Source organism: Nerophis ophidion, linkage group LG24 (genome assembly GCF_033978795.1).
Source record: "Nerophis ophidion isolate RoL-2023_Sa linkage group LG24, RoL_Noph_v1.0, whole genome shotgun sequence".
Taxonomy (NCBI): Eukaryota; Metazoa; Chordata; class Actinopteri; order Syngnathiformes; family Syngnathidae; genus Nerophis; species Nerophis ophidion.
In genome coordinates this window covers 32,189,668-32,206,724 of record NC_084634.1, presented here as the reverse complement: position 1 = coordinate 32,206,724, position 17,057 = coordinate 32,189,668, and the positions used below count along the sequence as shown (strand labels likewise).

The following is a 17,057-nucleotide window of genomic DNA, read 5'->3' as shown; positions in this document are numbered from 1 at the left end:
GATACAAGAAAATGGAAAACATTCGACTTAAGAACAGCATACATTATATGACATTTAGCACTTTTAATAATAAGGACAGCAAACGTTAAGTCTGTCTGCCCGTCTCTGGCGTCATCAAAGAAAGAATGGAAGCTAGCTACGGTGAGAGAGAAAGGTCCTAACTAATGCCAAAAAATTATATAAATTGCAACACGTAAACTATCAGCTACAGCACAATTGCAAAAACCACAACAGACAGACGGCACAAGACAATGACGAAGCCATAACTCAACCACAAAAGAGGATACCGACAACGGAAGTGACAGCGGAGCTAATTACGGTGACGCACCGACCTACGGAAACACAAGTTGCAGCCTAAGAAAAGTAATTTCCTCACAAACAAATACAAGAGATCGATGAAGGAGGCTATGGAATATAGGAAGCGAGAAGCCAACACCATTGAGAGTCGAGGTGGGAATTAGATTACGACTACTTTTCGGAAGCTAAAAATTGATTTAGGATGCATCTATAATTTATATGTATTGAAGCTGTTTTACATTTCTTTTTCTTTTACTAAATAAGTGTTTATCACTTGCAACTTAAAAAGCCCCTGCACATTTGTAAAAAGAAACGGTTAAATTGATTCTCATATTCACTTAATGAAAATGTGTGCAAAACTGGAACATAAGTTCCCTAAAATAAAGGAGCTGGTCGGATCTCTCGGTGATGTGGTTTGCAGCAGTCAGACAAATTTTAGAACGGTCTGCATTAATTTATTTACAATAACTAAATCGATTTTCGATTATTGACATTTCCTAATGGATTTTATAATCCTCCATGTCCGTATTGCGAATCCAAATTATTTCCCCCACCTCTAATTGAGAGGCCATACATGCTCCAGCAAACCTGGGATGCTGTCAGTCATCGGCAATGCCGGAGCAGAAAAAACATACGGTATTGCCAGGTAACTTTATCTAGCAGGTAATCTAGGGGCCAGCAAGAGTCTGTGGTCGAAGGGTTCTGGGCGGAATTTTGCGTTTCTTGAAGAAAAATTTCCCATGCTTCCAAAGTATTAGTGCAGGGATGTCAAACTAGTTTTCATACCACATGGCAGTTATAGCTGCCATCAGAGGGCTGCTTGAAACAGAGAACAATGTATGAATTTGCCTCTGGATTTCATTATTAATTATATAAGTTGTTTTAAGTAGACTGTAAATTTTGCATGAAAAACATTTACGTTTACAAAATGTTATTGTAAAATAGTGTTTTTTTTATTGGTCACGTTTTACGGTAAATGTAAAAACAGTAACACTGTTTTTTTTGGGGGAGAGGGGTTACGGGAAAAGCTGGCAGCTTAATTGCTAGAATTTTACTACTAAATTGGTTTTATCAACATTCTATTTTTAATGGAAAAACAGTACAAGTTATTTTTTTAGTCCGACAACTTAGCTTCCAGTTTTTCTGCCATAAAAACAAATGTACAGTATTGCCATTTACAGTAATACACGGCTAAAAACAACCACCGCTGATTTTACAGTCAAAAACTTGCACCTCAGTCAACAGAATTTTAACGCAAAAAACAGTAGTAGTTTTTTTCCAATTCACAGTAACATGCTGTAAAGAACAACGTTAAATTTAATGTAATTTTTATCAATTTGATGGGAAATTTGCTGTAAAGTTAAGTATTTTTATTTAGACAAAACATGTTTGAAAAGTATGATAATATACTAATATGTGTAGCAATAATGGATACCAATATAGTTTAAAAGGATTGCAATTTCAAGCAGTACATATATTTTTTCTGTCAAAATGAAAAAAAAAATCGATTACAATTAGTGAGAAAATATTAAGTACTTTATTGACACATATAATTTCCAGGTCTTTGCAGGTTATATTAAATGATGTTGCTTACCCGAGCATTAACTATGCGTGATTTATCCGGGAGAGTCTTGACACCAATTTCCTTGACCTAGTCACACACAAAGAAGTTGTAGGTCTCCATGCTTTTCCAAGCTTTCCTCTGTTTTGCCGTGTAGACTGATGTATGGAGCACCAGATAGTTCAACATGTCTGAGAATGCGACCGACGGATAATCCTATTGCATACTGTAGGTAGATTTTTTCAGCTCGTATCTGAGTTGAATGGTAAGGTCTAAAACCCAAGCTACTGAGATAGTTTGTACGCTGCTGCTGCACAATCACCATGATGGTTTGGCGGTCCATCCCACTTCCCCCACTTTCTGTAAAGTTAAGTTCAAAAGTCACGAGACTGAACACAACCAATTGCTCGTACTTTGTGACGTGACTTCTTCCCCGGAGTGAAAAACCGTGGTGGTCAACCAAGCCAAGATGGCTGTTGCGCTGCAAGCAGCGCGCGAACTATCGGAGTACACAAGAGGCCTAGATCCTCCTGCAAAAAGCAGATACGAGCAAAACATCAAACTATGCAATGCAATACATCCCTATACATTATCAAAACAAGATTTGTTGAGTGATATTAAGGATTATCCGTCGGTCGTGTTCCCAGACATGTCAAACTATCTTGTGACGACACAACAAAACAGATGAGAACTTGGAAGGCATAAAGGTCCACAACATATGTGTGGCTGGGTCATTGGTATCAAGACACTCCCGGATAAACATGCATCATTTTTGCTCAGGTCAGGTTGCCTTTCATGATTTAACTTTGCTTCTACCGCCATGTTTTTTTTGTTGCTGTTGCACGCGCCGTTTACAAGTACGCATGTTTTTCCCCGTCTTTGTCAAAATATAACCGTAGATTTCAAAGAAAGAAAATTTTTTAAAGCAGTAACTTTTTCAGGAACTTCCCCACTTAACCAGGTAAAAAAAAATTCCCCTGCGTTTCCACCAAAAACCAGCCCGCTGGATATAGTTCTTTCGGAACCTTTCAGAGTTCCTACTAGCAAGGTGGGAAAACCAGGAATATTTTCGGGGGCGGGTTGTGCTGTCGAACGCTGATTGGTTGAACACAGTCGGGGGTGTTCCTACAACTTGTCTTTCAAGCAAACGACCGCCAATGGAATATACACCGTGACTTGTATATTTCTTGTGCATTTCTATTACAACAAACTTGACAACGGAGAGAAAGACGATTGAAAGGAGCTTTTGGAATGCAGGAAATTTTGTGGGGCATCTTTGTGCTGAAGAACACTGATCAGTGGAACTATCTTGCAGTCTCATAGTCATTAAATTATATACAGTTTATTGCTGCGGCTTATTATTTTTACAAACTTCATTTCGATACACGAAGCTAGGAGATGTGGACGGACTCAAAGCAGGGAGCTAGGCTGCTAACTACTCTGACTTCATTCGATAAATATGGGAAAAAAGGAGCAGTACACGAGGGGAACGAAGATAAATGACAAAATATTAATTATTTACTTTATTACATGTTGTAAAAGTAGTCAGTGATATTCCATTTGTGTAGTTCTTAGCCTCAACCTGAGTGAACAGAATGCTAACGCTAACACTAAAGCAGATATATGCTGTGTTGTTGGCGTGAGATAAACACTGACATGTATTCTTTATACAAACCCCGTTTCCATATGAGTTGGGAAATTGTGTTACATGTAAATATAAACGGAATACAATGATTTGCAAATCCTTTTCAACCCATATTCTATTGAATGCACTACAAAAACAAGATATTTGCGGTTCAAACTCAAACTTTATTTTTTTTTGTAAATAATTAATTTACAATTTAATGGCTGCAACACGTGCCAAAGTAGTTGGGAAAGGGCATGTTCACCACTGTGTTACATCATCTTCTCTTTTAACAACACTCAATAAATGTTTAGGAACTGAGGAAACTGATTGTTGAAGCTTTGAAAGTGGAATTCTTTCCCATTCTTGATTTATGTAGAGCTTCAGTCGTTCAACAGTCCGAGGTCTCTGCTGTCGTATTTTACGCTTCATAATGCACCACACATTTTTGATGGGAGACAGGTCTGGACTGCAGGCAGGCCAGGAAAGTACCAGCACTCTTTTTTTACGAAACCACGCTGTTGTAACACGTGCTGAATGTGGCTTGGCATTCCATCCATCCATTTCCTACCGCTTATTCCCTTTTGAGGTAGCGGGGGGCGCTGGTGCCTATCTCAGCTACAATCGGGCGGAAGGCGAGGTACAACCTGGACAAGTCGCCCTATCATCGCAGGGCCTGGCTTGGCATTGTCTTGGTGAAATAAGCATGGGCATCCATGAAAAAGACAGCGCTTAGATGGCAGCATATTTTGTTCCAAAACCTGTATGTACCTTTCAGCATTAATGGGGCCTTCACAGATGTTTAAGTTACCCATGCCTCGTGCACTAATGCACCCCCATACCATCACAGATTCTGGCTTTTGAACTTTGCGTCGATAACAGTCTGGATGGTTCGCTTCCCCTTTGGTCTGGATGACACAATGTCGAATATTTCCAAAAAGAATTAGAAATGTGGACTCGTCAGACCACAGAACACTTTTCCACTTTGCATCAGTCCATCATAGATGATCTCGGGCCCAGAGAAACCGGCAGCGTTTCTGGAGGTTGTTGATAAATGGCTTTCGCTTTGCATAATAGAGCTTTAACTTGCACTTTCAGATGTAGGGACTAACTGTATTTAATGACAGTGGTTTTCTGAAGTTTTACTGAGCCCATGTGGTGATATCCTTTAGAGATTGATATCGGTTTTTGATACAGTGCCGTCTGAGGGATCGAAGGTCCCGGTCATTCAATGTTGGTTTCCGGCCGTGCCGCTTACGTGGATTGATTTCTCCAGATTCCCTGAACCTTTTGATGATATTATGGACCGTAGATGTTGAAATCCCTTAATTTCTAGCAGTTGCACTTTGAGAAACGTTGATCTTAAACTGTTTGACTATTTGCTCATGCAGTTGTGGACAAAGGGGTGTACCTCACCCTGTTATGGGAAGCTGTTTTTATACCCAATCATGGCACCCATCTGTTCCCAATTAGCCTGCACACCTGTGGGATGTTCCATATAAGTGTTTGATGAGCATTCTTCAACTTTATCAGTATTTATTGCCTACTTTCCCAACTTATTTTTCACGGGTTGCTGACATCAAATTCTAATGTAAATGATTATTTGCACACAAAAAAAAGTTTATCAGTTTAAACATCAAATATGTTGTCTTTGTAGCATATTCAATTGAATATGGGTTGAAAATGATTTGCAAATCATTGTATTTCCGTTTATATTTACATCTAACACATTTTCCCTAAACATATGAAAAGGGGTTTGAATATTATTTGCAGATGAAGTGCACCAAAAGGAATCACCTGAACCTCATGAATTCATCATTTACTGAGAGAACAACTTTCTGACTGTTGGACATTATAGGCAAAACCTGACTTTTTATAAACAATTTGGTAAATGCTATTATATAAATCATTTCCTTTTAATAATAATAATAATGGATTAGATTTATATCGCACTTTTCTATTAGATATTCAAAGCGCTCACAGAGAAGTGGGAACCCATCATTCATTCACACCTGGTGGTGGTAAGCAGGGATGGGAATGAAGATTTACAAAATCAGCTGAAAATGTTTTAATCCTAAAACACCGCTTTGCGGAAGGCCGCACAGCGGCCGCACCCGAGTGCACATGGTGCTAGGGGGCTCTGGGGGCATTCCCCTCCAGATAAAGTTTGAAATCTATGTTAGCCAACATGTGGCTGAACATGTTGTAATTCTATGAGTGTTGGGTTTCGGCAGCACAGGTGTACATTCGCTCTTTAATAATGTTCTCAGGGCTCTGTGTACATGCAGGCTGGTTTTTAGGATAATGTACATGTCATTGTACGTCTAAAGTTGATCAAAATAAGCACAATAATGCCGCCAAGTCAGCTATTGCCACTTTTTTTCAGGCACTGCTGGATTTTAAAAAGATGTTCCGCAGCCACCGTAGCAGAACCTCCAGGTTCAGTAACAGCTTCTTCCCTCAGGCCGTAAGACTCTTGAACGCATTAAAATAATGCCCTCAATTCCCTCCAAAAATGGATTAACTCCCTAGGATATAAAGACAATATAACATCCATCCATCCATCTTTTCCCGCATATCCGAGGTCGGGTCGCGGGGACAGCAGCCTAAGCAGGGAAGCCCAGACTTCCCTCTCCCCAGCCACTTCGCCCAGCTCTTCCCGGGGGATCCCGAGGCGTTTGCACGCCAGCCGGGAGGCATAGTCTACCCAACTTGTCCTGGGTCTTCCCCATGGCCTCCTACTGGTCAGACATGCCCTAAACACCTCCCTAGGGAGGCGTTCGGGTGGCATCTTGACCAGATGCCCGTACCACCTCATCTGGCTCCTCTCGCAGCAGCCTTACTTTGAGCTCCCCATGGATGGCACAGCATCTCACCCTATCTCTAAGGGAGAGCCCATATATATAGGGAGAGACAATATAACATACATCCATAAACGTGGACGTATATGACAAAGCCCAATGGATTAGTAATCTATTTATTTATATATGTGCACCTTATTACTCTTTTATCCTGCACTACCATGAGCTAATGCAACAAAATGTTGTTCTTATCTGTACTGTAAAGTTCAAATTTGAATGACAATAAAAGGAATAGGTTGATTGGCAACACTAAATTGGCCCTAGTGTTTGAATGTGAGTGTGAATGTTGTCTGTCTATCTGTGTTGGCCCTGTGATAGGATAGCCGCTAGCGCCCCCAAAAGGGAATAAGCGGCAGAAAACGGATGGATGGATAGATAAAATGAAGACTAAGTCTAAGTGTGTGTAGACCAGTGGGGGCCATTTGCGGCCCGCAGGTCATTTTTTAACGGCCCCACGGCACATTTTAAAAAGACAATGGAAAAAAAATTAAAACATAAAAAGTGGTATAAAATAGCAAACAGGTGAAATGTAACAAGAAAATGTTGCAATGTTTACTCTAATAACACAAAGCTGCCATGCAGGCTGTTTCTTTCTTTAAAAAAAAAAAAAAAATAGTGAATCAAAATCAATTATGAATTATTGACCAATTCAAGGCTCCAATTTCGTCACATTAAATATTCCACTTTGAGATATTTTGGGGGGCAAATGTTGCATATTTTGTGTTTACCATATAAAAAAACAGATGTTTTTCTAAAGAAGGGCCTAAGACAAACAAACAAAAAAAATAAACTACAAAAAAACGTATAATTGACGAATAGATCTGAAGTTGATCTCGAGACCATTGTGTTAAAAGTAAACAGTAAAAAAAATATATATTATTTATTTTTTAACACTTTAATGAGTAGGAGCCTTTTGGATCAGTGTGTTTTGTTTTTAAGTGTCATTGCACAAAAAATAACAGTGAACAATCAATGTTGTTATGAGTTGTTGACCGTTTTACGGCTCCAATTATTATATAATCTCAAACATTTTCGTAAAAATTTTATTGGGTGAAAATATTGCATATTTTGTTTGTTTTTTTCCACAAAAAAAAAACATGGTTTTCTTTGACAAAAGGAGTATACAACTTAAATCTTTAAAAACGTCATATTGACAGATTGACTTAATGTTGATCTAGAGATTTAAAGGCCTACTGAAACCCACTACTAACGACCACGCAGTCTGACCGGTTTAGTTTACTAAATTACAATTTGAAATTTCCCGCGGAGTTTCTTGTTGAAAACGTCGCGGAATGATGACGCGTGCGCGCGACATCCCGGTTTGCAGGGGACATATTAGCACAGCACCATTTGCGGCTAAAAGTCGTCTCTTTTCATCGCGCAATTAAACAGTATTCTGGACATCCTTGTTGCTGAATCTTTAGCAATTTGTTCAATTAATAATGGAGAAGTCAAAGTAGAAAGATGGAGGTGGGAAGCTTTAGCCTTTAGCCACACAAACACGACGTTTCCTTGTGTAAAATTCCCGGAGGTGAAGCTTTGCTATGGATCAGAGCGGTCAAGCGAACATGGTTCCCGACCACTTGTCAACCGGCAGGTTTCGGTGAGAAAATTGTGGTAAAAAGTCGCCTCTTACCGGAGATCAGCTGAGCTTGCGCCGTCCATGCAGCTGCCGTCGACTTCCCTCAGAGACTGGCGTCAAGACACCCGTGGATACACCCTTTCGACTATCAGTTACGATTTAATCTCACTAAAAAACTAGCAACACAATAGAAAGATAAGGAATTTCCCAGAATTATAAATAAATAATATTTGATATTTTACGGTAATGTGTTAATAATTTCACACATAAGTCGCTCCAGAGTATAAGTCGCACTCCCGGCCAAACTATTAACACAACTACGACTTATAGTCAGAAAAATACGGTATTTAGAGCCCTAAAAGATCAATAATGCAGGACACCATTGATTTGAATTCTTTAATATTTTTGAGTAATCACAGTGAAAAGATAATTAAAATACCACTAAATGTATTTGTGATACATGTGATACATTTTAGTTTTTGTTTTTTTTACTTTCAACACTTAAGTTACGAGATCAACTTTGTATCGATTTTATGTTTAAACTATGATTGTTTTATGCTCTTCTGTCAAAGAAAACGTTTATGTTTTTACATGGCAACTACACAATATATGCAATATTTACCACATAAAACATTTTAAAATGAAATATTTGAACTAATTGGAGCTTTGAAAATAATTCATTATAACATGGATTTTTTTGTCATAATTTTTTTTTTTTAGCAATGGCAAAAAAATAAAAAATAAATCATTGACTGATTGAAACTTGTATTTAGTAGATTGCACAGAACAGTACATATTCCGTACAATTGACCACTAAAGGGTAATACCCGAATAAGTTTTACAACTTGTTTAAGTCGGGGTCCATGTTAAAAGCCTACTGAAACCCACTACTACCGACCACACAGTCTGATAGTTTATATATCAATGATGAAATCTTTACATTGCAACACATGCCAATACGGCCGGTTTAGTTTACTAAATTGCAATTTTAAATTTCCAGCGGAGTTTCCTGTTGAAAATGTTGCGGAATGGTGACGCGTATGACGACGCGTTTGTGACGTTGTTGGTTGGAGAGGACATAATAGCTCAGCATCACTTGCGGCTAAAAGTCGTCTCTTTTCATCGCGCAATTACAAAGTATTTTGGACATCTGTGTTGCTAAATCTTTTGAAATTAGTTCAATTAATAATGGAGAAGTCAAAGTAGAAAGATGGAGGTGGGAAGCTTTAGCCTTTAGCCACACAAACACAGTGATTCCTTGTTTAAAATTCCCAGAGGTGAAGCTTTACTATGGATCAGAGCGGTCAAACGAACATGGTTCCGGACCACTTGTCAACCGGCAGGTTTTGGTGAGAAAATTGTGGTAAAAAGTCGCCTCTCACTGAAGATCAGCGGAGCTTCTGTCCTGCTGCCGTGACTTCCTTCAGAGACTGGTGCCAACACACGCGTCCGTGGACACACCCGTGCAACTATCAGGTACTATTTAACTCACTAAAACACTAGCAAAACAATACAAAGATAAGGAATTTCCCAGAATTATCCTAGTAAATGTGTCTAAAAACATCTGAATCGCTCCCAATGCTTTATTAACTTTATTTTTTCTAGTTCTTTACTTTACAGAGCAGGCTATACTTCCTCAGGAGGCTGGATTCCTTCAACATCTGCAAAAAAACTCTTGTGGATGTACTACCAGTCTGTGGTTGCCAGTGTTCTGTTCTACATGGTAGTGTGCTGGGGGGGCAGTACATCTAAGGACAGCTCCAGACTTGAGAAACTGATCAGGCGGGCCGGTTCTACAATCGGAATGAAACTGGACTCATTGGTGACGGTGGCAGAGAAGAGGACTGTTGACAAACTAGTGAGCATCCTGGATGATGCCAGTCACCCTCTGCATAGCGTTATCAGTAGCCAGAGGAGCCTGTTCAGTGCTAGACTGCTTCATCCCAAGTGCAGGACTAATAGACTAAAGAAACTCCTTTGTCCCACATGCCATTAGACTGTACAACTCCTCTCTGGGGCGGAGGGTACAAGGAAGACAGGGGATGCAAAACAATAACAGTGCAATACGTTTTCATAACATGGTCACTACTGCCTACTTTCTCTTGTTATATTCTTATTTTACTGTTATATTTTTATTCCCATTGTTGCTTTTTATTTTTTATTCTTATTGTAATAATTCTCTATTTTGTTTCCATTTAAACCCACATTCTTTACTTTTTTTAAAAATTTATCTCAACTCTGTACACTGCTGGTGGAATTTTAATTTTCCTGAAGGAACTCTCCTGAAGGAATCAATAAAGTACTATCTATCTATCTATCTATCTATCTATAAATTTCCTCATCCACGAATCTTTCATCCTCGTTCAAATTAATGGGGAAATTGTCGCTTCCTCGGTCCAAATAGCACTTGCTGCTGGAGGCTCACATTATAAACAATGTGAGGAGCCCTCACACCGGTGACGTCATCGTCAGATACTTCCGGTAAAGGCAAGGCTTTTTCATTAGCGACCAAAAGTTGCGAACTTTATCGTTGAAGTTCTCTACTAATCCTTTCAGAAAAAATATGGCAATATCGCAAAATGATCAAGTATGACACATAGAATGGACCTGCTATTCCCGTTTAAATAAGAAAATCTCATTTCAGTAGGCCTTTAATCAATTCATGGTAAAGATGAGTTTTCCATGGTAAAATAAAGGCAAAAGAAAAAAAAACAGCCTGCGTGGCAGCTTTGTGTCAACATTGCAACTTTTTCTCGATAGATTTCACCTCATTCCAATATTTTTAATTTTTTGATTGATTGATTGATACTTTTATTAGTAGATTGCACAGTTCAGTACATATTCCGTACAATTGATCACTAAATGGTAACACCCGAATAAGTTTTTCCACTTAAGTCAGGGTCCACGTTAATCATCCATTTTCTACCGCTTATTCCCTTTTGGGGTCGCGGGGGGGCGCTGGCGCCTATCTCAGCTACAATCGGGCGGAAGGCGGGGTACACCCTGGACAAGTCGCCACCTCATCGCAGGGCCAACACAGATAGACAGACAACATTCACACTCACATTCAAACACTAGGGCCAATTTAGTGTTGCCAATCAACCTATCCCCAGGTGCATGTCTCTGGAAGTGGGAGGAAGCCAGAGTACCCGGAGGGAACCCACGCATTCACGGGGAGAACATGCAAACTCCACACAGAAAGATCCCGAGCCTGGATTTGAACCCAGGACTGCAGGAACTTTGTATTGTGAGGCAGACGCACTAACCCCTCTTAATCAATTCATTGTAATGTTCTTTTGTATTTTTGCAATAGCATTTCCAGAATGTAACTGCGGGCCACACTTTGGACACCCCTGACGTAAATCGATTCATGGTAACAAAAAAAAAAAAGCACTGACCTGCTGTTTCTGGTACGCAGTATTTGTGTTTATTTTGGACTCCAGTAGTAAGGAACCTTGGCAGTGACAGAGACAAGTTCAGTATTGGTCATTTGATGATGGGGACCACAGTGTTGCACATTTTTGGCGCAAGTACAAGGCGCTTACCATCACTCTCCGCCCGCACCAGGAGAGACGTGCCTTTCAGCTGGTCCACATACCCCGACGAGACGTGTCCTGTGCCGCGGTCGTCCCACTGTCTGTCCTCGTTGAGGGTGTAGACTTTGACTCGTCGGCGAGTGTCCGTCATCCTGACAGGTGCTTGCGACCGGTCCCCCCCCCTCCCCAAACACCCGTCCAGGCTGGTGCACCTCACCTTAGTGACGCCACGACTTTCAATCGCGGTCCAAAAACGTTGCGGGCTTGGGTCAAGCCGACCACCAAGCGAACGTCCAGCTTCTGCTTCCAACTAATATATTTACGCTATATTATCACAATGTTAGTCAGAAAACTTCAAAGAGAAGACCGCGCACTCCGGAGCCACCTTGAAGAGGTAGTCGAACATCAAAACAAGGAGTTGCACCATAAAGGGGCTTGTGTTTACACACTTGCTACATTAAAAAAACGCATATTTATTGATTTGTCGATAGTTGGAATCCTTAAGATATAGACGTCGATACACTCTGGTGGACGTTAGCTGGCAGCGCTAACGCGTTGACGTGCCTTCGCGTAACCCAGACACCAGGGCTTCGTACCTTACCCGTTTTAAGGCCAAATAACCACAGCAACGCGCCAAAAACATCGTTTCACATTTGCAGGCGTTTGGTTTTAATCCGGACCAGTGTTGGGAAATATGGCTGGATAGCAGGCCGGCTAACTTAGCGTTAGCCGCTATTTCTCCCCAATGTGTTCCGCCATGTTCTGGCTCGGGGCCGCAGAGAGGAAACTCTCTCCGTACTGTTATACATTCCCGAAAACAATGCAAACCAACAAGCTCGTTGTTGTAAAATTTACATAAAGCGTTTGCTTTACACCGTATTGCTATTTGTCATTCATTACCGATGTCTTGCTCGGTTATTTGCTAACAGTCCCCCCGTGAGTATTCAGCCATCTTGGGCCCCAACAGTCTGTACGGGGTTTCCTGCACACCAACAACAGGGCAGCCCGCCACATTTAAAGAGACAGTGCATGACGGAAGTCACTTTATTACGTTTAAAGTACTGCTTTTTTTAGTAACTATTTCATAATAATGAGGTAGATCAGTGGTTGTCATACTTTTTTCACTAAGAAAAAACGTGCCTCTCCAATTACTTCCATAATGACTTACATTAGAATACAGTAGCGTAGTAGGCCTTAAGTATTCATTAAAAACAAGGTTGTAGGCCATGTCCACACGAACATGGATACTTAATAAACGCATACTTTTCTCTGAGTTTACAGTTTATGCTTCTTACCCACAAGCAAATGCTTGTGGATAAGCATTTGCTTGTGGATAAGTTTTTATTGTCCTTAAAAACACAGACTTTTGCAAACCAGAGTTTGCAAATACGTGTATACAGCTCAAAACGGAGACTCGTACTGTTCTGATGACGTCACGGTTGTGCGCTGTCATTTCCAAATCTCAACAACACTGCCTTGCTGGCTTTCAACACACTATAAGAGGACTTAATGTACGTTTCAAAGTAAACATGCTGATATTTTCACTCTACATTAAAAAAAAAAAAAGACGCATCAGAATGATACGCCAGTGCTAATGTCAGTCAGCTTTTTTGGTATTTTTCTGACGCATTCTAAGTGGTAAATAAATAAATACATAAAAAGTCCGCTAACAATGTAGTCAATGGGAGCTCTCTATTTTGCCCACAAATCCCTCAAATAACCACCTAAAACCCGCCAACAATACTCTTTATACATATCGTGACCTGAATATCAACCACAGATTAGCAATGGTGTTTTTATTAGAATTATTAGTCCCATATGAGTATGGGCCCCAACAGTCTGTACGGGGTTTACTGCACACCAACAACAGGACAGCCCGCCACATTTAAAGAGACAGTGCATGACGGAAGTCACTTTATTACGTTTAAAGTACTGCTTTTTTTAGTAACTATTTCATAATAATGAGGTAGATCAGTGGTTGTCATACTTTTTTCACTAAGAAAAAAACGTGCCTCTCCAATTACTTCCATAATGACCTACAGTAGAATACAGTAGCGTAGTAGGCCTTAAGTATTCATTAAAAACAAGGTTTTAGGCCATGTCCACACAAACACGGATACTTAATAAATGCATACTTATCTCTGTGTTTACAGTTTAGGATTTTTGTCTACATGCAAACGCGTACTCTTGTCCTTAAAAACAGACATTTGCAAACAAGAGTTAGCTAATGAGTGTACGCAGCTCAAAACTGTGACTCGTACTCTTCTGATGACGTCACGGTTGTGCGCTGTCGTTTCCAAATCTCAACAACACTGCCTTGCTGGCTTTCAACACACTATAAGAGGGTTTACTGTATGTTTGAATGTAAACATGCTGAGATTTACACTCTACAATGAAGAAGAAGAAAAACAAGACGCATCAAAATTATGCGCCAGCACTATCAGTCAGCTGTTTTGGTATTTTTCTGATGCATTCTAAGTTGTAAATAAATAAATACATAAAAAGTCCGCCAACAACGTAGTCAATGGGGGCTCTCTATTTTTCCCACAAATCCCTCTAAAGAACCAGCCAACGAAACTCTATTAACCAAATATTAGCAATGTTGTTGTTATTAGAATTATTAGTCCCCTCGTGAGTATTCAGCCATCTTGGGCCCCAACAGTCAGTACGGGGTTTCCTGCACACCAACAACAGGGCAGCCCGCCACATTTAAAGAGACAGTGCATGACGGAAGTCACTTTATTACGTTTAAAGTACTGCTTTTTTTAGTAACTATTTCATAATAATGAGGTAGATCAGTGGTTGTCATACTTTTTTCACTAAGAAAAAACGTGCCTGTCCAATTACTTCCATAATGACTTACATTAGAATACAGTAGCGTAGTAGGCCGTAAGTATTCATTAAAAACAAGGTTTTAGGCCATCTCCACACGAAAATGGATACTTAATAAACGCATACTTTTCTCTGAGTTTACAGTTTATGCTTCTTATCCACAAGCAAATGCATAGTATTGTCCTTAAAAACACAGACTTTTGCAAACCAGAGTTTGCAAATACGTGTATACAGCTCAAAACGGAGACTCGTACTGTTCTGATGACGTCACGGTTGTGCGCTGTCATTTCCAAATCTCAACAACACTGCCTTGCTGGCTTTCAACACACTACAAGAGGACTTAATGTATGTTTGAATATAAACATGCTGATATTTTCACTATACATTGAATTAAAAAATAAATACTTATCAAAATTATGCGCCGGTTCTAATGCCAGTCAGCTGTATTTGGTATTTTTCTGACGCATTCTGAGTGGTAAATAAATAAATACATAAAAAGTCCGCTAACAATGTAGTCAATGGGAGCTCTCTATTTTGCCCACAAATCCCTCAAATAACCACCTAAAACCCGCCAACAATACTCTTTATACATACCGTGACCTGAATATCAACCACAGATTAGCAATGTTGTTTTTATTAGAATTATTAGTCCAATATGAGTATGGGCCCCAACAGTCTGTACGGGGTTTCCTGCACACCAACAACAGGACAGCCCGCCACATTTAAAGAGACAGTGCATGACGGAAGTGACTTTATTACGTTTAAAGTACTGCTTTTTTTAGTAACTATTTCACAACAATAAGGTAGATCAGTGGTTGTTGTACTTTTTATTAAGTACCACCCAAGAAAAAACTTGCCTCTCCAATTACTTCCATAATGACCTACAGTAGAATGCAGTAGCTTAGTAGACCTTAAGTATTCATTAAAAACAAGGTTGTAGGCCATGTCCACACAAACACAGATACTTAATAAATGCATACTTATCTCTGTGTTTACAGTTTAGGCTTCTTGTCTACATGCAAACGCGTACTCTTGTCCTTAAAAACAGACATTTGCAAACAAGAGTTTGCAAATGAGTGTACGCAGCTCAAAACGGCGACTCGTACTCTTCTGATGACGTCACAGTTGTGTGCTGTCGTTTCCAAATCTCAACAACACTGCCTTGCTGGCTTTCAACACACTATAAGAGGGTTTACTGTATGTTTGAACATAAATATGCTGAGATTTACACTCTACAATGAAGAAGAAGAAGAAAAACAAGACGCATCAAAATTATGCGCCAGCACTAATGTCAGTCAGCTGTTTTGGTATTTTTCTGATGCATTCTAAGTCGTAAATAAATAAATACATAAAAAGTCCGCCAACAACGTAGTCAATGGGGGCTCTCTATTTTTCCCACAAATCCCTCTAAAGAACCACCCAATACCCGCCAACGAAACTCTATTAACCAAATATTAGCAATGTTGTTATTAGAATTATTAATCCCCTCGTGAGTATTCAGCCATCTTGGGCCCCAACAGTCAGTACGGGGTTTCCTGCACACCAACAACAGGACAGCCCGCCACATTTAAAGGGACAGTGCATGATGAAAGTGACTATTACGTGTAAAGTACTGTTTTTTTAGTAACTATTTCGTAATAATGAGGTATATCAGTGGTTGATTAACTTTTTTTTACCAAGTACAACCCACGAAAAAACTTGGCTCGCCATTTACCTCTATAATGAGCGACATTAAAATGCAGTAGCGTACTAGGCCTTAAGTATTCATTAAAAACAAGGCAGACGTTTTCGGTCATGTCCAAACGAACACGGATACTTAATTGCATACTCATCTCTGTGTTTACCGTTTAGGCTTCTTGTCCACACGCAAACGCATACTATTGCAAACGCTGGCCAAGGTGAAGAGTTCCACCAACTTTTACCAGTGGAGTGGAAAAACATGTTGACTTGATATGCTTAATTGTTTCATTGTATCCATTAAACCATATACAATCATATTTATAATCCGCAATGTAGGTAAAAACACAGTTTAAACATCACTGATTCAGTCAGCCGTTTCAAATATTCCACTCCAAATACTTTCGGCTATTTTCGGAGACTGACGTCACAATGGGAACGCTTCTGCACTCTGACCATATTCATACTGGAAATACCCAACAATTATATAACACATTTTTTTTCTTATGCATTCTAAGTCGTAAATAAATAAATACATAAAAAGTCCGCTAACAATGTAGTCAATGGTGGCTCTCTATTTTGCCCACAAATCCCTAAATAACATTCCAAATTATCTTGAGTATTAACCAAATTTTAGCGAGGTTATAAGCGCTAATGCAAACAAACCATTTCTTAGCGACGCAATGATACAGACAGCGAAGTAGCCATTTATCGCCATTACCGGTTTGAAGGAGGATTTAGCGTTGAATTCTAGAAGCTGTTCATCTGTAACATTCAATGTCCATTTGTAGATGGAGACAAGCATGCACAACCGAAGACAGTGTCTGCAGGAAGACTTCCTTTTTAACCTTTCGTGTGCATCATGATTAATTGTTCATTGACATCCTATCATTTGATATCAAAGTGAGAGCAGACATTGTACAGTAAGCTATCACTTTATTATGTTTGTAGTTTGTATTTCTTGTTTATCACTTAGCAATACTGCTACATGAAGCTATAGTTTTTCCCTAAAACTGGATTTGTTTAGCAGAGCTTCTAAAACTTGTAGCTCATCCTCCTTATATTGACGATCAAGAATATAAGGTTC

General features: G+C 39.6%; 1 protein-coding gene across 2 annotated transcripts in view; it reads right to left on the bottom strand.

Moving 5' to 3' along the window:
* The window catches only part of LOC133542356 (serine/threonine-protein phosphatase 4 regulatory subunit 3), a 46,015-nt gene extending 33,566 nt beyond the window's left edge, over nt 1-12,449 (bottom strand). For both annotated transcript variants that reach the window (XM_061886412.1, XM_061886413.1), the window contains exons 1-2: nt 11,471-12,449; nt 11,324-11,379 (exon numbers count right to left, since the gene is read on the bottom strand). In XM_061886412.1, the coding sequence (XP_061742396.1) occupies nt 11,324-11,379; nt 11,471-11,612 (198 nt within the window). In that variant the 5' untranslated portion in view covers nt 11,613-12,449. The remainder of the gene's footprint in view (nt 1-11,323; nt 11,380-11,470) is intronic.
* Between the last annotated feature and the right edge of the window lie 4,608 nt (nt 12,450-17,057).